The sequence below is a fragment of the Neophocaena asiaeorientalis genome, unplaced genomic scaffold, assembly GCF_003031525.2.
Source record: "Neophocaena asiaeorientalis asiaeorientalis breed wild unplaced genomic scaffold, Neophocaena_asiaeorientalis_V1.1 scaffold254, whole genome shotgun sequence".
Taxonomy (NCBI): Eukaryota; Metazoa; Chordata; class Mammalia; order Artiodactyla; family Phocoenidae; genus Neophocaena; species Neophocaena asiaeorientalis.
The window spans coordinates 4,039,263-4,061,961 of NW_020174705.1; the positions used below are offsets into that span (position 1 = coordinate 4,039,263).

Below are 22,699 nucleotides of genomic sequence, written 5' to 3' on the forward strand. Positions count from 1 at the left end.
GGCCTCCGCCACAGCGCGCGGACCCAGCGGCCCCGCTCCCGCCCCGGAAGTGGTTGCGAGAGGCGCGGAGCACGCCGGGACGCTCGTGGGTCCCCCGGGCGCTGTGGAATTCGTCCGTCCCGCACCCGGACCTTCCGGTCAGCCCGCCCAGCTCGCTGTGTGACGTCGGCGGCATCCAATGAGCAGGGGATTTCGCCCTACCGCGCCCCTCCGCTGGCCAGGGAAACCAATCGAGTTTCAGGAGAGACAGGACGCTCCAAGTCCCCAAAGAAGAGCGGGGGGTGGGAAGGAGTTGGCAGTGCCGTAGTATAATACTCTGCTGAGCGGGAATTCCGAAGGCAGCGACAGCCTCAGTAATTACGCCGCGGCCCAAAGGGGAGAACACGACCGGAGGGACGCGCTGGAGCCTGTTTATATCCCTGTCTGGACCGCGCCAGGCGGGGAGGCTGAGGCCGAGGTGAACGGCCTCGGGCTTGCCGCAGCTGCGGAGATAAATGTTGGGAGTTGGACGGGGTGGGGGCTGGGGAAACGAGTTGGGGATCGGTGGGAGGACGCACGATGGGTTTCCTGTTTCCGACCTTTAGAATTTAAAAGCCTGACCCAGGAGGACTTTGGCGTCTAGTTGTCATAACAACCGGCTGACCGGCGGCAGGAAGGGGTGGGGCGTCGGAGCTTTGGGCGGGGCTAACGGGCTGCAGCCAAGAAACGGACGTGGAGGCAGTCAGGATTCGGAGGGAGCTGCTGTTTCGTGCAGCGTTTAGCGTAAACCTCGTCTGCTGGGTGAGCCAAGCTCCTCAACGTGGCGTTCAGGACCCTTCACGATCTTGTCCGTTTGCACCGTATATTCCAGCAACTGAAAACTTCTTCCCACACATGTTGGGCACTTTTCACTCCTCTGAGCTCTTACGTGCTCTTCCCGCAGCCTGTAATGCCTTTCCCTCCCCTATTGCCTTGTCCTCCTGGAGAACTTAGAGTCTCTGGTAGTCCCCTTCACCTGGGTGATTCTGTTGCCCTCTAACCTGACCTGCAGCCGGAGAACATCCCGTGACGTATATACCAGATATGTCCCCACTCTGCTGTTCCCAAGTCAGGTGCACCAAGCTCCTGCCCCACTCCTGTGAGCACAGAAGAAGTAAGAAGCCCCCACTCACCTGCTGCTTTCCTGATGGGAACCAGGGCTGGGGCAGGAGTGTTCTTTTCCCATTTTATGGTTACAGAGCGCTCTCAGGCTGCAAGTACTCTCCAGACACTGGCTCTGAAGTACCATCACCCCACATTTCTAAGCCCCCTTGACCCCTGAGGGACCGGGCCTTCTGTTAGACTCTGGGACGTGTTGCCTAAGTGCCTGGGTATAAGGGGTTAATTTGAGTGTCAACTCCAAAAAAAGTGTCCGCGGGACTCCAAAATGTCTCTAGTCTGTTCCTTTGTAAGGGGGCAGTAAAGAGTAGTGGGGCTTGAAATCCCCTCTGACTTTGATACAAATTCTGTCTTTGTCTTTACTAATGATATAATCTCAGCCTATAAAATGTAGATAATAATAGTGTCTGTTGTATGGGATATACATAGTTTACAAATATCTGTATGTCATATACATGTATCATTCTGTATATCATCCATATACCTACACATCAAGTACATATATCATTATATATCAATACATATATCTATATATTATCATAAAATATCACTATGTACATACATCTGCAGGCTCCATACTGCACTACACACACATACACACTTGCACACACACACACACACACACACACACAATGCAGTGCACAGTGCCTGGCCCTCAGTAACAGGAACCTGCAGACTAGAAGGAAGAAGGGGTGGGTGGCCTCCCAATCTGTTTTCATCCCCCAAGGCAAGGGATGGTATATGCTTTGAAAAGGTAGCCCCCTGAGCTCTTGACCCTTTGCTCCTGGACTCTCTCACCTCACTCCATGTCCTCAGCAAGGTTCCTTGGATGATGGCACACTGAGAAGCATCCCATGGCATCCCATGACAAAGATGTGGGGCCCTTACTGCCCAATCCCTGGGACGCCATCCTTGAGGCCGTCAAGGAGCAGCTCCCATCTCTGGACTCAGATTCCTCCTCGGTAAGCAAGCACCTTCTTCCTACATCTTCCTAGGCCCCCAATGCCCTTTCTTCCCGTGACAAACATGATGCCGACCAAGGACCGCTTTGGAGCTTATCAGCTCAATGTCATGTAAGTGAAGCACCAAGGTTCCCTGTTGCAGGGTACGGGGAGGCCCAGACTCTGCTCTTTCAGCTGTCACCTCACTGCTCTGTTCATTTAGTGCCAGGCACTAAGTGAGCAGCTGCTGTACGCAAAGTCTTAGGGGTGGCAGGTACGTGCAGAACTGGGAGCCCTGGATCTCACCTTCACCAGGTGGTGCTGCCAAGCCCATTTCTAAGTCAGCGGCAGGAACCAGCCATGGCGAGTCCCTTCGGAAGAGAACTGGTCTGCCCAGACAGCTGGAGAGCAGCGGGGTAGGGAAGGTGGGTGGAAGCTGAGGTGCACCCGGCCCTGCCTGCTGCCATATAATCCAGAGAACTCTCATTTGTCCACAGTCAAACTGCGAGGAAGAGGAGCTGTTCATCTTCCAGCGAAATCAAACCGCCCTGATTCCAGACTTGTCTGAAGAACTGGCCGAAGACCCTGACGGGGCCTGGGTCACTTCCTCTGGGTCTCCTCCTGAGGTCTGTGGAATGCAGGATCCAGGGATCCATGAAGCCAGGACCCTTTAAGCACAATAGGGTGTGGGTGTGGGTCTGGGTGTCCATGGCCCTCGCTGGACTCTAACAGCAATGTGGGTCTAAAGAGGTTAAAGCCCCTGGTATAGCATCTCTGCACACCCAAGCCTTTCTCCAGGTATAACCCAAGGAGTTCAGACACCAAATATCTAATGGCCTTGTGCACATCATGCTCCCAGGAGCCCAGAACACTTAGAGCTGGGGGTTTAGAGCAAAATCTATCTGATTTTGCTCCCTGCTCTTCCCTCTGACCCCTCACCACACACACACACACGCACACACACACCTCCCAGCTGTCCTATTTCCACCTGAGCTCTCTGACCATTGTCACAATTTGTTGTCATAAATGCCTCCTTTAACCCAGCTGGCTTCAGCACTATCTGGCTTCTCACAAAATCCTGCCCTCCCTAAACATTTGTTGATTGAATAAGGGCAACAGTGGGGATCCAGAGGTAAGAGGTGCCCCTCGCTGGGAAGGTAAGATGAATACAGAAAACAATTAGCAAATGCCACAGGACGCTCAGAATTAAGTATTGTAGTTGCGGTCATTGCCAAATGTCAGAGGGAATTTTCCATCCTCTTGTCTCCCCATTTCCCAGGGTCCCAGGTAAGACCAAGAACTCTTAAATCTAAAGTTAATGGCTTGATGCTTAGTTAAAGCAGTGGAAGGAGATTTTATTCGGTAACTACTGACAGCAGGGGAAAGAGCTGAGCTCCGTCTGATTTGTGCAGAGGTGACGGGTGTTTCAAAGGAAGACTGAGGGAGGGGGTGAGGAGGGCTCAGTGGAGTCAGAAAAGTGAAAAGTCACGAAGAGCCGGTCAGTGAAGCTGCAATTAGGCCAGGTGTGTCTGCTGCCTGGCAGGTGTGGGAGGCAGGAGCCTATCCTCCCACAGAGAAGGGAGGCAGAGGCCCTGTCCTTCCTGATGAGTATATTTCAAGGGAACGGCTCTCAGGTCAGTGACAGATGCTTCTGGGTTGTAAGAGACACATATTCACAATTATAAGACCTTTTTAGTAAGTGCTCTAAGAAAGGGAGGTCAGGGGCCTATCATCAGGTGTTGGCTAGAACAAATAATAAATTCTCCTGGCAGCATGGAGCTTTCTCAGGCAGGCATTTTAATGGGGCGCTGGGGTAATCCTAGGGGCACAGGCTTACGCTGCCAGAAGCTATGCTGGAGTTTGGTATTTGGACGGAGTGGGTACATGCCAAGACTCTGCAGTTCTGAGTGCAAGCACTGACACAGGGTCATCTTACGGAGCCAGGGCATGTCCCCTCCCAGCACCATGACAGAAACCACCCACACCCTCAGCCATGCCTAGAAATATATCTGAAATAACCTCAAACAGGAGAATTGCCAGGGCTGCCAAGTCCCCTGATTAGTTCAATTGGAACCATGTCCATGTCACTTTATTTTGTGTTTTCTTCATTTCTACAATTACCTCGGCAACTCTTCTGGACAATCATTTTTTAACCTGGGATGGGAAAGTCTGTACCAACTCACAGGGGTTGAGGCCATGGGCTCACTCTGGAGACAAAGGGCCTGGGTCTTATCTTGTCCACCTCTAACTGCTGTGTGCCTGTTCACAATGGCCAAAAGCGGGGAACAACCTGAGTATCCATCAACAGACAGAATGGTTAAACACAATGAGGACCATCCATACAACAGAATATTATTCATCCATGAAAAGGAATGCAGTTCTAACACATGCCACAACATGGGTGAACCTTGGAAACACTAAGCTAAATGAAAGGACACAAGAGACAAATATTGTGTGATTCCACGCCTATGAAGTATCTTGAACAGGCAAACCCATAGAGACAAGAAGTAGATGAGCATTTACCAGGGGCTGGGGGAGGGGAGGTACAAAGTTTCTGTTCAGGGTGATGAAAAAGCTTTGTAAATAGTGGTGATGGCTGCACTACATGATGAATATACTCAATGCCACTGAACTGTCCATTTAAAAATGGTTTACATGGGGCTTCCATGGTGGCGCAGTGGTTGAGAGTCCGCCTACCGATGCAGGGGACACGGGTTCGTGCCCCGGTCCGGGAGGATCCCACATGCCGTGGAGCGTGAGCCATGGCCGCTGAGCCTGCGCGTCCGGGGCCTGTGGTCCGCAACGGGAGAGGCCACGACAGTGAGAGGCCCGCGTACCGCAAAACAAACAAACAAACAAAAACATGGTTCACATGGCAGATTTTATGTTCTATACACATCTTACCGCACACAAAAACTCCCCGAGGTATGTTTTGAGGCTGCTAACCGAGGACGCTTGTTTCCCCTGTAGCCAGCTGTAGTGCCTGTGGAATCCGCCGGGGAACCCTGGGGAGAGTGGAACGCTGGGCCCCAGGCCCAGGAGTCAGTCTCTCTGGAAGGAAGGGCCCCTGGCAGGCCTTTGCAGAGCTGTGATGAGAGCAGCTCTCTTCTCAGGATGCCTGTGGAGACGCCCATGTGGCAGGATGACGATGGGGACACAGCCTTCAACACCAGTACATCACAGAGTCCTTGCCAGGGGCCAAAGGGAGAGGCCACTCTCTCCCCTCAGGAAGCAGGCCTGCAGACAGAGCCCCCAGGCGCTGCCTCATGGGCCCAGGAGGGCTCAGACTCTGCAAACCGCAGAGCCCTCCGGAGGGAGAGAAGGAAGATGATCGAGAAAGACATACTTCACAAAGTCACCTGGGATGCCCAGGACCCAGCCTGCCAAGACCTGAGTGGAGTGAAGGAGATGCCCTGTGATGCTGCGGAAACGCTGCCAGAGGGACCCCAGCGGGGACCGCCCTTGCTCTCCCTCCAGGTAGGCGTCCCCCTAGCCCAGCCTTCCCCAGGGCGATGGTCCTCCCCAGGCCAACTTGAGGGCTGGCCCACTATGCCTGTGTTAGTCTCTTTGGGCCACAGTAACAAAAATCCCATAGACTGGGGGTCTTAAACAACAGAAATTCATTATTCACAGTCTGGAGGCTGGAAGTCCAAGGTCAAGGCTCCATCACATTTGGTGTCTGGTGAGAGCATGCTTCCTGGTTCATTTGTAAGGGGTGAGGGAGCTCTCTGGGGTCTCCTTTTTAAGGGCACTAATCCCATTCATGAGAGTTCCACCTTCATGACCTAATCACCTCCAAATACCATCACATTGGGGGTTAGGATTTCAACACATGAATTTGGAGGGACAAAGAGATTCAGTCTATAGCAACAACCTTAGGCCCATGGCACCAGGCCCATCATCAGGCAGGCAGTCCTACCTATCTGACAGACCATCCTCAGAGTTAAAATGAACAAGGAAGAGCAAGGAGACCCCAGCCTTCTTTAAACAAAGAAAAAAGAATACTAATCCCAAGCATGATCATGAAGATATATGAGATAGGTAACAGATCTGACAAAGTGTAATCTCACATAAAGCCCTTGTTCTCCTACAAATGGTGAGCCCCTGTATTTAGCTCATTAACAAGGGAACCAGCAGGATGACAAAGCCGGTTCAAAGAGATTATAAGAAACTGGGATTTTGTACATGGTGGGGTGGGGAGGGGGGAAGGAATGCAGAGATTAAATTGCTACATTAAGTACAATAGGTCAGTACTTACAGGGCAACAGAACTGGTACCTTTGGGGTTAGCTGCTCCAATGGACGGAAAAGAAAACCATCACACTTCTCAGTTTTACAAAGTTATCAAACAGGTGAGCCCTGGTCAACTGTGCACACCAGCCCTCCCCTAGAAAGATGGGCTCCTTAGAAGATGCTCCTGCATGACACTAAAACATCACAAAACTCTTTTTTGCCTTATTTGACAAATTTTCTTAACAACTTAGAGAAAACTGGCATCAAGGTGTACATGGAGGTCACTTTCACCAATTCTAGCCTATCAATTCCATTCTTTCCTTGAACCCCTTTATCTTCATTCCCCTATGGGGCTACAAGGAGCTGCAAGGCCATACACAAGACACAATAATTCCTGATTAACGTCCTCCCCCCTCATCACACCACCGCCTCCACACCCCTCTTCCAAGCCCTTCAGTCCTAGCACCTGCCTGGAACAATCTGTTTCTTAAAAGAGCAAAACGTTTTAACTTCCCAACATTCTAAACCTGCATGAACCTAAAAAGTTTTAATACGACACTGAGTTTCCTCCAAGTCAGACAACGTCTTTGTGCCAGAAATAAAACTATTGCGTAGGAAGGTAGGTGGCCTCACCAGCCTTCACGGAGGAAGTTCATTCTGCAACCCACACGGGGTGGGTGAGTGGGGGTGGGTGAGCGAGCTGCCTCATCTCAGCCCTGGTTTCTGCCCAAGACATCCCAGAACTGCCTGTGTGGGTCATGGCAGCTGTGAAATCTGGCACTCCTGTCCCTGGGACCCCACAGCAGCCTCATAATCACCACTTTACTTATTTCAGCAACTTGAAGAGTGGGATTTGGATCAAGTCCTTCAGAGTCTGACAGAGCAAGAGGAACTGGGAGATGGCGCTTCTGGAGCCGCGTGGTGGGCAGCAGACCGCCTCCAGGGCCAAGGTCTGACCTTGAACGCCGGGGCCCAAGTGCATACCCACAAGTGGCTCCTTCCAGGGCCTCCCAATAAAATAGGGCAATGGGCTGGGCACAGTCAGCCCAGCAGCTCGCCACATCTGCTGCGCCTCTCTGCTGCTCAGCCCTCGCCGTCCTGCACACCCAGGATGCAAGACTTTATCCACCCATCCATTCACTCACTGACACTCATTCATTCATCCATTACATATGTGACTGCCTGCTATGTTCCTGGGGTGGACCAGGCCTTGGGGATACGAGAGGAAGCCCTTCAGACAGGGTCCCTGCCTTTTCTTCCCCCCCACCTCCTCAGGCCTGCGTCTCTTTCTTTCTGGGAGCAAAGTAATCCTGCATTTGGTACCCCCTTCAGCCCGCTCCTAAACAGAATCCTGTTTCCACTGCCTCCACATTTACCAAACAAAGCCAGGGGTGATTCCTACATTGCACTTGTGGCCTCACTCTGGGCAGTTTCGTAAAAAAGTTCCCTGTCCCCTCCCGGCCACTCTGGCCCACAAAGGTGAGTGGAGGCAGGTCTGAGGCAAAGGTGTTGCGGGGGTTCTGGCCTCCGGTTCCAGAGGAAAGGCTCCTTTGTGGCCAAGAGCCCCTGGTGCTATTTTAAAAAGGGTTTTGTTTGGAATTTAACCCCTTGGAGCAGGATATGGAGAAACTCACTCTCCTACAAGTTGGGGCAGGGCTGGGGGGATGTAGTTGGTGCCCCCTTTTGGCGGGCAATGTGGCAGAATCTGTTCTCCATTTAAAGGCACATAAGCCTTTGATTAAGCTATTCATTCCACTTCTAAAGGCTGTCCTAAACACACCCTCACAGATGTTCATTGCAACATTGTTCATACTTGTGAAAAACTGGAAGCAAACCACATTCAACATTCAGCAGGAGTCTAGCTAATCAGTCAACCAGAGAATTCTCTGCAGCTCAACAAATGGAATCTATCTATCTATCTATCTATTCATTTCTCTCAACACAGAAAAATGTAAAATATATTCAGTAAAAAAAAAAAAATCTATAGAGGATGATCCCATTGCTTCTTAAAAAAAAAAAGCAAATACACAGAACTGTTATTGATGGTTCCCTCTGACAAGTGGGACCGGAGTGAGAACGTGGACTACACTGTTAACAGGACGTCACCCCTGTTTCCTGGGCTCACACACAGCTCCCTGCTGAAGAAGACAGCGCCCCTTGCCCTGCTGAGCTGAAGGGTGTGACACAAAAGCTGTGAGCGGCAGAGGGTGGGCTGGGCCTCCGCTGGCCCCCAGCACTTCTCTGAGCACAAGCCCAGGCATGTCCACACGAGGGGTCCTGAGGCTCAGGCTGCTGTGAGTCAAAGGGGGCTGCATGCCCACTAAGCTGCCTCCCCCCTCCCCACAGACCATGCCAAGCCGAGCACCCAGGACAGGCTCATGGGACAACTCACCCTCCTATGTGCCATGCAGTCCAGAGCCTTTTCCTCTGCCTGGAGGGTGCCTTCTGACATGCCCCAGGACATCAAGCCGCAGGAGGCCGGAAGCAGGTGGGACCACACATGGCCCCTGTCCTCTCTAGAATTGGCTTCTCTCAGCATTTATTGGGCCTTGATTTATGGGTGGGGCACTTGATGTGTATTTCTCTTTTATCTCAAGAATATGATCAGGTAGGTGCTACCATTACCCCCATTTTACAAACAGGGAAACTGAGGCTCAGAGAGGTTGCCTTGCCCAGGACGTAAGTGGCAGAGCACACAGTGGTCACCGGGAAGTGACTCAGCCGCCCGGCTCCTCTCACCCCAGATGCGCTTCCAGGGAGCTGGGCTTCCAGGCGCTGGCCATGGACACGCGGCTAAGGAGCCCAGCAGAGCCTCCCACCGTCTTCATTGACCTGCGGCCGACAAAGCCATCAGACCATGGGCCCTCGGAAAGGTACAGGGAGCAGTGACAGCCCTGCCGCAAACCTGCTCCTTCAGGTTGCCATGTTGGCCTCAGGAGGAAGGGGGACTTGGACAAGCGGGTCCTGGGGGCACTGCTCACTTGAGAAGTGCTTTTGGCCAAGAACTGAGCCTGGCCCAGTCCCACTGGGTCCCAGCAGCAGGCTCTCCCCGCAGGTTGGGAGGAAGCTGGGGCCAAGGGTTATCTTTTCCTGGCGGAGTCCTAAGCAGACTTAGCCTAGGCTGGGGTACCTGGCCCTGGCTGCGTCCCTCCACCACTTGCAGTGGCCCTTTGGTTTCGGCTGGCTGGGCTTTGGCCAGCCTGCCCATCCTCCTGCCCTGGGTCACCAGGGAGACCCGGGTGCTCCAAGTTCCTGGTGGGAACCATGCCTGGCTGGAGTGGGCTGGTTATGTCCAGAGGAACCCACCTTTCCTCTCCCCGCAGCTGCAGTTCCAGCTCCAGCTCCAGCTCCCACTCCAGCTGCAGCTCCAGCTCCTCTGACAGCGAGGAGGGGGAAGAGGAGACAGCAGCTCGGAGAGACCAGCAGGGCCCAGCCAGGCTACGGTAACCACAGGGGGGCTCCCACTGCCTGAGATGCTCACCTTGGCCTCAGCAGCAAGCCCCTGCCCGCATGTTAACATCGGTGCTTTCAGCTGTCTGGCATCCACAGGGCTGCTAGCACAGGAGGGTGTGAGCGGGTGTGGGGGCGGATATGGGAGGCGGGCAGGGTAACCCAGCAACGTCTGGCCTGGCCTGTTCTCCAGACATCCCTAAGGATGCTTATCTCGGTCTTGAGAAGGGATTACGTTTTCTTTCTGAAAAATTGCCCCCCCCCCCGACTTGATTTGCTCCCTACTAGGGATGGCAATAAAAGTGAAGAGAAAGTGAAGGGATGGAATAAAGTGATGGCTGTCAGCCAGAAATGAAAGGCTTGAGTCAATTAAGTGAAATGTCAAATTCAGGGAAGGTTCATGTCTCTGACATGTGGAGGCCACCCCGTGGTTGTGGGGTGAATTTGCATTATATGCTCTGGCAGTCTCCATCGTTTTTAGAATTACAGATCCTGAAGATTCTATCCTTTGGGAACGTCAGAGTCTAACGCAGCTTTTCCCCAATGTGGCGTGTAGCTAGGCATTATAGGATTAAAGAGGGAAAACAAACTTGGGTTGAGAAGTGTCACACAGGTTTCCTCCCAGAAGCCTTTAACATGCTGACATGGTGAGGGCTGGAAGGCCGCAATCCTTTTTAGTGTCTTGACAACCAGGCACACGCCCCGGAAGCACTCTGGTTTTCCTCTGTGTCCTGTTTCGGTGGCAAAGTATTGGGAGGTTGGCTCCACTGGGTGCTGATGGAGGCTGCTTCTCTTGTGTCACAGGGACTGCACCGGGAAGAGTCAGCTCCTCCAACAGCTCCGGGCATTTCAGAAGGCATCGGCTCAGCCCAAGCTGCCAGCTGGCAAGGGTCCCAGAAGCCAGAAGGCTCAGGCCCCTGGAGATACGGCTGGATCCAGCCCCGGGGGGGAAGCAACATGTAACACTCTGGGCTGAGAGACAGAGTGCCCAGGCCAGACCCCCAGGAGGAAGTCCCAGGGCCCTGGGGGACGCTCTTGGGCCAGGGACAGCCAGGGAGGCCCTGGTGCCTCCTCTGGGCCAATTGTAGATGCCTCCAGTAACGGATCTGAAAAGGTGAATAAATGGATAATCTGACTCTCCATCGACACCCGAGGCCCTGGTGGTCCCTTCGCTCTCCCGTCTCCATCAGAATGTGCCTTTGTAGCACAGGGACCCTCCAACTGAGCATCTGCTACCAGCCCTCTGCTAGAATTCAGTCAGAACATCTTTGTGCACTGAGAGCAAAGATGCCAGTGCAAACTTGTAGGTGTAGCATGACAAATCAGATGGCCCCAAACCCTCTGAAAATGGACCAGAAGGGAAACACTGTGAAGACAACGGTTTTGTTCTGATAGTGGGACCACGAGGCTTTTTCACCTTTTTCCATTTCTGCGTTTTTTTCTCTTTAATGTGCATGTATTATTATTTCTTTTTAACTCCAAAACTTAAAACTCCTTTGGAGAATTTCAGGATTGAAAAGGTCTTGAAAAATTTAGCTTCATTTTCTGAGTCCTGGATGTTTGCTCTTTTGTGTTCCTAAATTCACAAACCACCACACACACACGGACCAAATGAACTTTTTGATAGACGGGCAGATTGAAATTTGCTTTTTTTTTCTTCAACCAAGACACAAAGGCATGTACGTATGTTTTAGGGTGCTTCCAAAGTAAAGGTGGATGGACTTTTAAATACAGATAGAATGTGAATGTTCTAACACCTGAAACTGTCTCCGTGGACAACCAGCAAGAGCTGTGGGCCGCAGGCGGCTCTGCCGTCTACTTTCCTAGAAGTATCCCCCCGACCTCCCAACCCCGGCCCCGATTTTCAGTCCTTCCATAACTGTTGTTCTCAGCCCAGCTGCTCCCAACAGGCTGAAGCCCTGATCTGCAGCACCTCTGTTCTCTCTCCAACTTGTTTCCAAGGTCTCAGAGTCTCAGCGCCCCTCTGCTTTGTCTGCCAATGGGAAGAACAGAGCAATCACCCCAGGCTCCCCAGGCCATGGGATCAGGCAGCCCAGCAGGGTCCTTGGCATTTGGGCACATGTTCCAGCATTTAGCTGGGGTCACCACCGGCTGCTATGCCCTGAGGATGGGCAAGGGCCTCTTCCCATCCAGCCCCGCACCAGGTAAGACAGGCCCTGCCCAGCCTCAGCCAGCCATGTGCAGCCAGGATCGGGGCCACAGACTACTTGATCTGGCCACAGGGGCCTTACCAGCAGCCCCCATTCCCCACAACGGACATTTGCATTACAGGCCAGATGTGAGGCAGTCACGGGAGGCCTAGGGGAGGCCTCTCTCCGGCGGGGACTGTGGCCAGACTACCATCACCTGGGGCCCCCCGATCCTCTCCCCCACCCCAGGGTGCACACAGCATGGTCAGGACTCAGCCGCTGGGCAGGCAGTCTGAACATGGCACACAGCCTCCACTGCAGCCACTAGCCCTCAAGAACAAAGGCTATTTTTAAAATTCCATTTCCCCCACTCTCTACCCCTTTTAATGGCAGAATGTTTCCCCAACAGTGACAGAAAATAAACTTAGTTCCAAGTTCAACTCTGCGAATTACTGTCTATCAAGGAAAGCCAGGAGGATGAGGCGGTGGGAGCTCGGACCTGGGTTGAAAGCTGGTCCTGCCACCTGAACAAGGTGCTTCGAGCTCTCGGGTCTCAGTTTCCATCTAGAGAAGGAGAATCATGAAGACCTGTTACAGGACTGTGAGAGAATGTCAGGGAACAGGCATTGGATGGGCCCAGCTCGCAAGTGGCAGTAGGCAGCCACCTCCAGCACCAGCCTGGATGTGAGAAGTGAGCCTGTAAGGGGCAGGCGGGTGGTTGGTGACACTGGCCTGGCTGGATAGTACGTGTCCCACAAAGTTAAAAACCATCCCTAAACTGGGCGGCCCCATTCTCCAGAGAATACACAGGACAGAGCACAGGGGCCAGACAGACTGATGTCATTTATTAAGGGAACAAAGAGCAGGTCACACACCCCGGAACCTGGGTTGTGTGGAAAGGTAAAAATATGTCTAGCAATTGAATGGAACATTCCGGAACCCAGTGGTTTCAGAGCTGCCCCACAACTTTACTAATGACTAAAGGAAACAAGGCCTCTTACTACTCCCCTCAGCCACTATGACACCATGGATGTGAACAGATCAGAGAGGCACATCCACCTCAGAAATTCAAAGTGGGGTAACCAAGGCCGGCCTGCATCCTGGGACACAGCCACTTGGGCCGGAACAAAGGCAACCCTGGCACTCTACCCTGGGGACTTCCTGATGGGCTGGGGAAGGCTGAAAGATGCGATCTCGGGGAAGCGTTCCCGCACCAGCCATCCATCCTACAGAACAGCTGTGGCTCTGCGAAGATGACCCACAACCACTGTGATACTGGAAACTACCCCCCCCACCCCCCCGCAACAGGCTACATTTTGAAAGTGCAGCAAGGTTCGGGGGAAAGGCAGGAGACCAAGCCCAGATAAGGCTGGGGTACGTAAAGCTGCAAGAGACCATAGCCATTGACGCTTCCCCCAAAGTGGGCAGAAAAGTGTTCCCCCCAAATTCATATCCAAAATCTCAAAAGGTGACCTTACTTGGAAACAAGGTCTCTGCAGATGTAATCAGTTAAATCCAATGACTGCGTCCTTACAAGAGGAGACAACACATGGAGACACACACAGAAGAGGCTGTGGGGAGGCGGAGGCAGAGTGATGTGGCCACAAGCCCAGGTGTGCCAAGGACAGCTGGCAGCACCAGGAGCCAGGAGCGCCCTGGGACAGATCCTCCATCAGAGCTGCAGGAAGGAGGCAGCCCTGCAGACACCTTGATTTTAGACTCTGGCCTTCTGAACTGTGAGAGAATTCCTGCTGCTGTAAGCGGCCCAGCTGTGGTCCTCTGTGTGGCTGCCCCAGACCCTAATACACCCGCAGGGCCCAGCTTCTTCCCTCAGCCTGGGCCCCCCAAATGTCCCACCACGTGTCCTCGTGCTGGGGCCTACGGGAGCAAACGGAGTCTGAAGATGCCTGAAGACCAGTTTCTGGCTCCGGGACAGAAACAACTCTGGCAGCTTCCCCAATCATCAGGCTCGGGCCCCTGGGGCGTCCTGGAGCCTCTGGGGTCTGTGAAGCGGCTGCTCCCCGCCGTGTGTGCGCTGGTGCTTGCGGAGGTCTGTACCCCGGCGGAAGCCCCTGCCACAGGCCGGGCAGGTGTGGGGCTTCTCACCTGTGTGTGTCCTGCGGTGCGCGCTGAAGTGCGAGCTGTTGTTGAAGCGCTTCCCGCACTCGGTGCAGGCGTAGGGCCGCTCCCCGGTGTGTGTCCTGCGGTGGATGACCAGGCTGGAGCTCTGGCTGAAGCGCTTCCCGCACTGGGCGCAGGCGTAGGGCTTCTCGCCTGTGTGCACCCGCTGGTGCGTGCTGCAGTTGGAGCGGTCGCCGAAGCGCTTCCCGCATACCTGGCACTGGTAGGGTCGCTCCCCAGTGTGCGTGCGCTGGTGCTTGGTCAAGTGGGACGTCTTACTAAAGGCCTTGCCGCACTCGGGGCACGTGTGCGGCTTCCGGACCCCAAGGGGCCGCTCTCTGTCTGGAGGCTGCTGGGGTCTGGTCAGGCCGGGCCCCTGACCCAGACCCGGGAGCGCTTGGCCCCACCATGTTCTCACCGACGCGTCCGCCCTGGCATACTCTCCGTCCTCAAACTGCCTCCCAAGCTCTGAGACAGAGAGAGCACAGTCACTGAGCGATCCAAGGGGAGGGGGAGGGGGAGAGGGAGAAGGGGAGGCAGGGTGGGGTAGCCCTTGACGCAGAGAAGTGCCTTCAAATTCCCCTTCCACACCCTCCACAGGATGCCTCATTCAGAGCCTGATTCTGGGAACTAGAACCATGGCCAGACCCACAAGGCCATGAGGTGGTACTGTGACAGTCCCATTTACACATGAGGACACTGAGGCCCACTGACCTGATGGGGGAAGGACAGGCCCTCCCAGTGCTGGGAACTGTCCCTGCCAAGATGCTGTCCACCCCACACCCCCATGCAGCCCCCTCCTGCCTCCACACTGGTTTGTCCAGGAAGCCAAGCATGGGCTCGAGATCACATCCACCTCATCTGTACAACTGAGACAGGATGGAACCACCTCCCTGGCCTTCGCTAAGAGTTTTTACAAAGGAACTGATTCTGGCAGTTCCTCCAACGGTCACACAGAGCGACCACGTGACTGAGCAATTCCAACCCAGGTGTAGGCCCAAGAGAGAGTGCCGCTGGCTGGTGACACTCAGGGCGTCCTGAGGACCCCGTGCCCAGCCTCTCGTGTGGCCCTCAGGACCAGCTTCCCTATGGTGTCTGCGCGCAGTGCCATGTCCCAGCTCAAGGTGGTAGGACTCTCTTGCTGCTCGAGCCCCAAACCTTTCTTAAAGCCACCTGTCTCCCCTTGCCTTTCCTTCAGGGCGGGTGAACCTGCCTTTGTAAATGAAGTTTCATGGCCACGCCCATGTCTTTTCATACTGTCTGTGGCTGCTTTTGTGCCAGGAGGGCAGAGCTGAGGCATCACCAGGGAGACCATACAGCCCATAAAACCTGAACTATTTACTATCTGGCCCTTTTCAGAAAAAATCTACCAACCCTTGCTCTAAGCCCTTGAGCTTGAACTCCACAAACACAGTCGCCGGAGATCTAAGCCCAGGAGAGGGGAGAATCTCATCTGGGACATCCGTCTCCTCCCAGACCCCCTCACCTGAGCCAGCACTGCCAGAGACTTCCCTCAGCCCCGAGGCCGCAAAAGCTGGGTCCCACAGGCCTTGCCCTGGCCCATCCTGGGCAGTCAGACAGGGCCCAGGAGCGGGGAGTCCTGCTGATGGAGAAAGAGAAGAGAGGATATGAGTGTGGCCGGGACAGAACACAAGACTGCAACAACCTCCTCCTCGTGAGAGCAAAGGGGCATCAGGAGAACCTGTGGGAAAAACTCCATGCCTCAACAGAGGTGGGAGGCACTCTACTTCTGTGCAGACTGCTTCCTCAGAGAGAGAGGAAGTGAGGAAAAACAGGGCCCAAGGCTCTCCCCAGCTCCGGGAGGGAAACCAGATGCCCCGAGGAGTCAGAATTTCATCACAACAGAGATGAAGTAGCCAAGAGTTACAACACACAGCAGGACAGAGCACAGAGCAGTGGGACAGCAACAGTGCACACAGCAAGCCAGTATTCGTGGCAATAGGAAGGTTTCATCTTCATTTGCTCTACAGACACTTAGTTTGGAATAAATGAAGATGTAAGAAAGTATGTGATCATTAATTTTCTGTGCCAACCTGGCCAGGCTACAGTGTTGTTGTTTGGTTAAATACCAGTCTTTTTTTTTTTGGCTGCACTGGGTCTTCGTCGCTGTGAGTGGGCTTTCTCTAGTTGCGGAGAGCGGGGGCTACTCTTCATTGTGGTGTGTGGGCTTCTCACTGCGGTGACTTCTCTTGTTGCAGAGCACAGGCTCTAGAGCACAGGCTCAGGAGTTGTGGCACACAGGCTTAATTGCTCTGCGGCATGTGGGATCTTCCCAGACCAGGGCTCAAACCTGTGTCTCCTGCATTGGCAGGCAGATTCTTAACCACTGCACCACCAGGGAAGCCCTCAATCAATTTTTTACCTTTATTTTTTGACCATGCTGCACGGCTTGTGGGATCTTAGATCCCTGACCAGAACCCACACCCTCAGCAGTGAAAGCATACAGTTCTAACCATGGGACCACCAGGGAATTAATTCCCTAAATACCAGTCTAGATGTTGCTGTGGAGGTTATTTTGCAGATGTAATTAACATCTACAATCAGGTGACTGTAAGGAGAGCAGATTACCCTCCACACTGGGGGGTGGACCCCACCAAATCAGTTGAAGGCCTTAAGAGAAAACTTGAGGTTTCCTGAAGAAGGAATTCTGCCTCGAGAAGGCAGCCTAGAAATCCTGCCTGGTTTCCAGCCAACTGGCTTGCTGTATGGATTTCAGACTTGCTAGCCCCCACAATCGTGAAAGCCAATTCCTTAAAATAAATCTCTCTCTACACACACATATCCTAAGGGTTCTTTTCCTCTGGAGAACCCCAACTGATACAAAGCAGGATCTCAACTCCTTTAAAAAACATTTCAGGGAGTGAACACGTGTCAAAAGTGGCAGGATGAGCTGAGAAGGGCCAGTGTGGGGTGGTGAGGAGAGGCCGTAGACAGGCAGGGCCCTGCCAAGAGCAGCTCTGTCCATGGGGTCCAAGGACAGCACAAAGGCTGCACTGACACTGGACAACCGTGTGGGTAAAGGAGCGAAAGAAGGAACTCAGGACAGCTCTGCACATCTGCCTGGGACATGGGCAAGCAGCCACACTGCCCCCGCTGCAGATGGGCCACTGATGGGACACTAGCAACCTTGGCAGTGCAGGGCTGCCCAGCACTAGGACTCACCAGGGAATGCCCCCAGCACACTAAAGCAACCCTTGGGCACAAGGCCCACAAGTTCCTATTTTTAATATGTTGCCCGGTGATTCCTCTGGCCACTAAAGTTTGAGACCTGCTGGAGTGACTCCTGTAGGCGGGGGGAACCAGGGAAGGTGCTGAGCAGGGAGGTGGCCTGGGCCTCGGGTCCTGGAGGCCAGCAAATACCACAGCCAGCCTGAGGGAAGCAGCCACCCTCCCTGACACTCACCCACGTCAGAGACACAACCCGGTGTCTGACAAGACAACGGCCAGGGCCTCCCTGCACATACCCTCATCCTCCTGCAGCATGTCGCAGCTGTGGTCCTGCTGAGCCAGGTCCAAGCACCCCCACTCCTCCTGGGACAGGTATACGGCCACGTCCTCCAAGGTCACCGGCACCTGCTGGAACACAGCTCACTCAGAGCCTGGTGGGCTCACCCGTCCCCTCCACTTGTGGGATGAAGGCAGGTCCTGCTTACCTCCCCTACTTCCTCCCCTCCCCAACCTTTCCCTTTCCATATGTTGTTATCCACTCCTTCCTTCCAAGCTTGGCTCAGACACAGCTGGATCCTGCTCTTTGGGAGGACACCGTCACCACCAAGCTCTGCCCCAACTGCTGCAGGGCCAGAGACTGTGTGGACAGATGTACTGTGTGGAACAGCTGGATCTGAGATCTCAGCCACTGGGGCCCACGTTCCTTGAGGACATGAGTTAGCATGCCCTGCCTCAGCTCAAGCCAGCCCCAGGACCCAAATGGGGTGACCTGGGGACTTCAGGATGCCTCTAGGCCAGTGGTTCCCAAATCTAACACCAGACTGACCTGGGAGCACGATTAACACCCAAGAAAACAATATCCAGAAGAGGCAAATCCAGAGAGACAGAAAGACTGGTGACTGCCAGGAGGCTGAGGGAGGGGGAGGGGGGAGTGACTGGTAATGGGTGTGGGGTATTTTGGGGAGGTGATGAAAACGTTCTAAAATTGATTTGATTATGGTGATGACTGCACAACTCTGTAAATATATTAAACACTGTATACTTTAAATGGGAGAATTGTAATGGTAAGTGCATTATATCTTAATAAAGCTGCAATTGAAACAAACAAGCAAAGGAGACTCTGCTTCCAGGCCAGGGCTGGGGGAAAATCTATTTTTACCCAGATGCCAGAAGATTTTAACATACAGCTGGCTTTGAAGTGACTGCCCTAGTGACTGTGGAAGTGAGTGCCCATTGAGACTCCAGGATCCTCCAGGACACACCTAATACTCAGGTGGCAACTGAAAACAGGTAGGACTTCCCAGGAGGTGAAGATCCGCCTTGGAAACCACAGACCTGACCACGCAAGAGAAGTGTCCCTGTAACAAGGGCACGGGACACACGGGGATGCTGCAGATCAGGAATGCCACTCACCTGGGACCAGGCTGAAAGGAAGGATGTGGCCAGTGCCGCCGTCTCCTGACACTGGGAGGCCGCTGGGCCTGGGGAAAGAGCAGAGAGTCACCCACCCGTGCACATGGCAGCGAAGGCTGGACAGGTCCAGCTGCTCCCCATCAACACTCACCCGGCCGGGAGCCTGCCCACCCCACAGGCAAACAGGCCCGACCCCTGCCACACTCCTTTCCTTTCCCTTCCCTTCCCCAGTGCAGGGCGTCTCTTTCCTCAAGAGGGACAGCTACTCACCCATCTTTGGCCAGAGCTGGGGGCCTCTTTTTGGTCTGTGGCTCAGCTGGGCTGGGGGCTGCTGGCTGGAGTGCTGAGTCCCTTCCTCCAGAGACAGCTCTCCTGGCTGGGCCTCCACCTGGCATTTTAAGAACCACTCCCCTGTCCCGTGGGCCAGTGCGTCATCAGGGACTACCTCCGGATCCTGCATACAGATGGAGATCTGCCCACTAGCTCCCAGAAGGTCAGGAGGAAACCCACAGGGTTCCCCATCCCTCCTTGTCTCGGGCACCCTGGCCACCCTGTTCCCAGGCTGTCTTACCCCCGGGCCACCTCGTTGTGTCTGATGGCCTCTGCGACCCTCCAAGCACCTCCCTCCAGCCAGGGAAAAGGCATGTGACCCAGGAAGAGGTCAGGCTGCCAACCTGGGGAAAGGGAAGCCTGCTCCACTCTTGAGACTCTGTGGTCTCTCCCCATCACACTGTGTTGCTGTCACCGTCACACTCTCACCCTTCCTTCCTTAGTGCTCCTGAAAAACCTGGGCCAGAAGGGCCCCAAATCAGGTCTCATTTCGGAAGCCTGAGTTACTGCACTTGCTACATTTTTTGAAATCATCTACAGACCCTCTGGAATTATCTATTTCCTAATTCCAGTGAAGGTGAATCAGATAAACTTAGTCTCAGAGTTTACTGACATCTGTAACAGTACTAGGGACAAGATACATCTCCAGGGAACTGAAACCAGCACCAGGGACCCTGTCTCAGGCTCAAAATTCCACACCTCTGAGAGGAGACAGTCCCTGGAGGTTACAGGGTGCCCAGTGACAGAGCAAAGCCATGACGGGAACCCCAAACGCCAAGGCTGGCAGGGCTGAGAAGGGCTCCTGGGTTCTTGTTGGCCACCACGAAGGCAGGATGTGCTTAATGCACTCAACTCACCTTATGGTCAAGTTTTTTGGGTTTTTGGGATTTTTGGGGGGCGGGGGGAGTTGGGGGGTCTATCCTGCCGGATGCAAAAGAACAGCACTGTGTAGCCAATGACACTGCCACAGGGAGAAAGGTGACCTGCAGAATTTGCCAAATATCTAATCAGGAGGAATTAATCTGACCCAAGCAGGAGAAATCTGTAAGAGACTTCGCACTCCCCAGATCTGGTTAGAAGGAATTGAGTTGGTCTAGAGTGGCATTCTCTGTAAAATGATGGAAGTGTCCCATATCTGCACTGTCCTTGTCCAGGGAGCAGCCACTGGCCATGTGTGATGACTGAGCCTTTGGAATGTGGTCAGTGTGACTTAAGAACTACATTTTAAATTTTATTTAATTTTAATTAAAACAAACACACATGGCTAGTAGCTACTGTATTGAATGGCGCAGCCCCAGAGAGATTGAGAAACATCTGGGGGCTCTAACCAGGGCACCCACCAGCACCTGGTCTTTCTTCCCAGTGTTCCTCCTTCTTTGGAGATCTCTTCAACTCCTAAGGCCCTGCCTTTGAAGGTCCCCAGCCTCTCTCCCATTAAAACCTGTGTCTGGCCTACGTTGGGATGGTGTAAACAAACCAATCCACATAGCTTAGAAAGGGCTGGTGGGGATATAGTGGTTAATCAAGGGGTGGACACATGTCGACCAACGTTGAGAAACACTCTGCAGTTGCCTTCTTCAATTCAGTGTGTGGCCAGCACCAGGTACTCCCAATGACCAAGGCTGGCCACGGCTCCAGAGCCCAAGGAAATCTACAAACACAGACTTCAGCAGCAGGGCCCCATTTTCTCACCTCAGGGCTAAAATGCCCCCCACCTCACCCGCTGCCTTTGTCTCCTGGGCTCCCGCTGCAGCCCTTCCACGAGGACTACGGCCTCCTCACCGCTCTCTGGCTGCTGCTCCCGCACCCGGGCCTGGATCTCCCCTGGAAGCACCGTCAGGAACTGCTCCAGCACCAGCAGCTCCAGGATCTGCTCCTTGGTGCGCAGCTCAGGGCGCAGCCAGCGGCAGCAGAGTTCCCAGAGGCGGCTCAGGGCCTCCCGAGGTCCGGCCACCTCCTGGTAGCAGAAAAGACGGAAGAGCTGGCGGAAGGTCTCAGGGCTAGGGTCTTCAATCTCCAGGGAGGGCTCCTCTTCCCAGCAGCAGTCCTCTTCCACCTTCACGATCAGGATCTCATCCTGCTCCAGGGGTGGCGGGTGCTGGAAGCCGGGAGAGGTCGCCATTGCTCCTGGTGAGCCTTGTTCCTTCTCTGGCCTGGAACTCTCACCTGTCTCTCCCTATACCTCTGGCCAGACACTGGGGAAGATGTTTTCAGGGCTCTGTGGAGAGACAATAAAGTCATGTAGGGTGCAGCACTGGGGCTGGATAAGCGTCTGCAACCCATAAGCCCCTGCCCTGACCCCAAGGCCAACTTGCCCTCACTGGCAGAAAGAAACGGTTAAAGTAAATCAAACTGTCTTTGCTACTAACCCTCTAATTCCCAGCAGAAGTACTTAATCTCTGGGCCTCAGTTCCTCATGTGAAAGAAAAAATGGTGACACCACCTACACTCAGGTTGCTGAGAGGACTAAACGGGACGTTTGAAAATAGTTTATTTTAGCACAGTGCCTGGAACGCGCGCGGTCAGAGTTCTACAAACGCTGAGTTTTCAATATTACAGTTGGCTATTTTTGGATGAAGTCCGTTTGGAAATATGATGAGAACCAGAGCCCCCTCTGCCCAGGAGGACGCAGATTCTGTCCCAATCTGACCCCTGATTTCGGGCTTCGGGAGCCTGAAGCCCATCCGCGGGCCCCACCGAATGGATGGTCACCAAGGCCTCTCCAACTCCAGGGTCTTGGGAGGGTCAGGATTCCCCGGCTGGGCTGCTTTCCCGTCTCGTCCGCTCAGCTGGAGGGAGAGCGGTGACCGGGGCCGGGCACAAACTAGGCTCCGGCGGGCGAGGGCCGCGGACAGAAGCTCGAGCTGGGACCCTGCGCCCGCGCCCGCACTTACCGGCAGCGCTGAGACCCGTGGGGGGGCTCGGGGCAGGCCCGGAGCAGCGGGTTGGGACGGGAGCGGGAGAGCGGGCGTGGAAGTCTTGGCGGGCCAGAAGCGAGGATCAAAACCCTTAGCACGCAGACCCAGGACAGTCGGCGACGACCACTGGCTGAGCCGGCGTCGAGCTGGAGGACGAGGCCGCGTGGGCGTCCCACGGGAAGCATTGTGGGTAATGTAGTCCTCGCACCTTTGGCCGGCTGTGGAGAGCGAGAATGGGCCTGGGTGGGCGGGTCCACGGGAGCCATTGTGGGTAACTACTCACATTGTGGGTCCTCTTACCACTGGTTGAACCGACTGTCAGGCATAGAAACGAGATACGTAGCGAGTCCGCGAGATGCACTGTGGGTAACGTAGTCATCCCCTGGCTGAGCCGCGGCCTCGGGTAGATGGGTCCTGGGAGGCGTTGCGGGAGGGTGGTCTTCCAACTTCAGTGCGCATGCGCGAGGCTCCGCAGTTTCTGGGCCATTCTCCCTGCTTCTCTTCCGTCCACCCTGCCAGGCCTGAGGAGCTCCACGGTGGAGGGGACCCTGGAAATTTACTTTTTTACATACATAGTACTGTGTATATGTCAGGCTCTGTTCTAAGCGATTTGCAAGTATTAAATCAGTTCATCTTTGAAACAAAGGGGATACTATTATCCCTATTTTATAGGTGAGGAAACCGAGGTGCAGAGAGGTTCAGTGACCTGCCCAAGGTCACAAACACTCAGTAAGTGCAAAACTGGGGTGAGGTTGGAACCCAGGTGTCTGTCTTGGTCCAGCTCCTTAATTTTAGAGACCGGAAAATGAAGACTCACA

The 22,699-nt window shown here is 54.1% G+C and overlaps 2 protein-coding genes across 5 annotated transcripts; one reads left to right on the forward strand and one right to left on the reverse strand.

Annotated features, from left to right (window-relative positions):
• Positions 1 to 1,827: 1,827 nt before the first annotated feature.
• On the forward strand, positions 1,828 to 10,736 carry DNAAF8 (dynein axonemal assembly factor 8). The gene is made up of 8 exons (XM_024759625.1): positions 1,828 to 2,099; positions 2,576 to 2,704; positions 5,049 to 5,555; positions 7,146 to 7,260; positions 8,657 to 8,798; positions 8,953 to 9,183; positions 9,634 to 9,753; positions 10,565 to 10,736. Exons 1-8 carry the CDS (start codon positions 1,992 to 1,994, stop codon positions 10,734 to 10,736), a joined length of 1,524 nt encoding a protein of 507 aa, XP_024615393.1. The 5' UTR covers positions 1,828 to 1,991.
• Positions 10,737 to 12,741: 2,005 nt separating this feature from the next.
• Positions 12,742 to 22,015, reverse strand: ZNF500 (zinc finger protein 500). 4 transcript variants are annotated; one of them, XM_024759440.1, is made up of 7 exons: positions 21,858 to 22,015; positions 20,684 to 21,181; positions 18,904 to 19,087; positions 18,634 to 18,701; positions 17,517 to 17,625; positions 15,518 to 15,631; positions 12,742 to 14,499 (listed from the first exon to the last, which is right to left on the reverse strand). In XM_024759440.1, the coding sequence occupies exons 2-7, from the start codon at positions 21,083 to 21,085 to the stop codon at positions 13,874 to 13,876; spliced, it is 1,503 nt and encodes a 500-aa protein (XP_024615208.1). In that variant the 5' UTR covers positions 21,086 to 21,181; positions 21,858 to 22,015; the 3' UTR covers positions 12,742 to 13,873. The 4 variants fall into 4 exon arrangements, with proteins under 4 accessions (XP_024615208.1, XP_024615206.1, XP_024615207.1 ...); XM_024759438.1 differs by having other exon boundaries at positions 15,518 to 15,634; XM_024759439.1 differs by having other exon boundaries at positions 17,517 to 17,628.
• Positions 22,016 to 22,699: the final 684 nt, after the last annotated feature.

Excerpts from the sequence above, each read along its gene's own strand:
- DNAAF8 (XM_024759625.1), top strand. The coding sequence starts at position 1,992 with ATGGCATCCCATGACAAAGATGTGGGGCCCTTACTGCCCAATCCCTGG. Across the intron at positions 2,100-2,575 it reads TGGACTCAGATTCCTCCTCG|TCAAACTGCGAGGAAGAGGA; the intron begins GTAAGCAAGCAC and ends ATTTGTCCACAG. Across the intron at positions 9,754-10,564 it reads CAGGGCCCAGCCAGGCTACG|GGACTGCACCGGGAAGAGTC; the intron begins GTAACCACAGGG and ends CTTGTGTCACAG.
- ZNF500 (XM_024759437.1), bottom strand. The coding sequence starts at position 21,085 with ATGGCGACCTCTCCCGGCTTCCAGCACCCGCCACCCCTGGAGCAGGAT. Across the intron at positions 19,088-20,683 it reads CCAGGAGACAAAGGCAGCGG|GATCCGGAGGTAGTCCCTGA; the intron begins GTGAGGTGGGGG and ends ATCTGTATGCAG. Across the intron at positions 15,635-17,516 it reads CATGCTGCAGGAGGATGAGG|CAGGACTCCCCGCTCCTGGG; the intron begins GTATGTGCAGGG and ends TTTCTCCATCAG.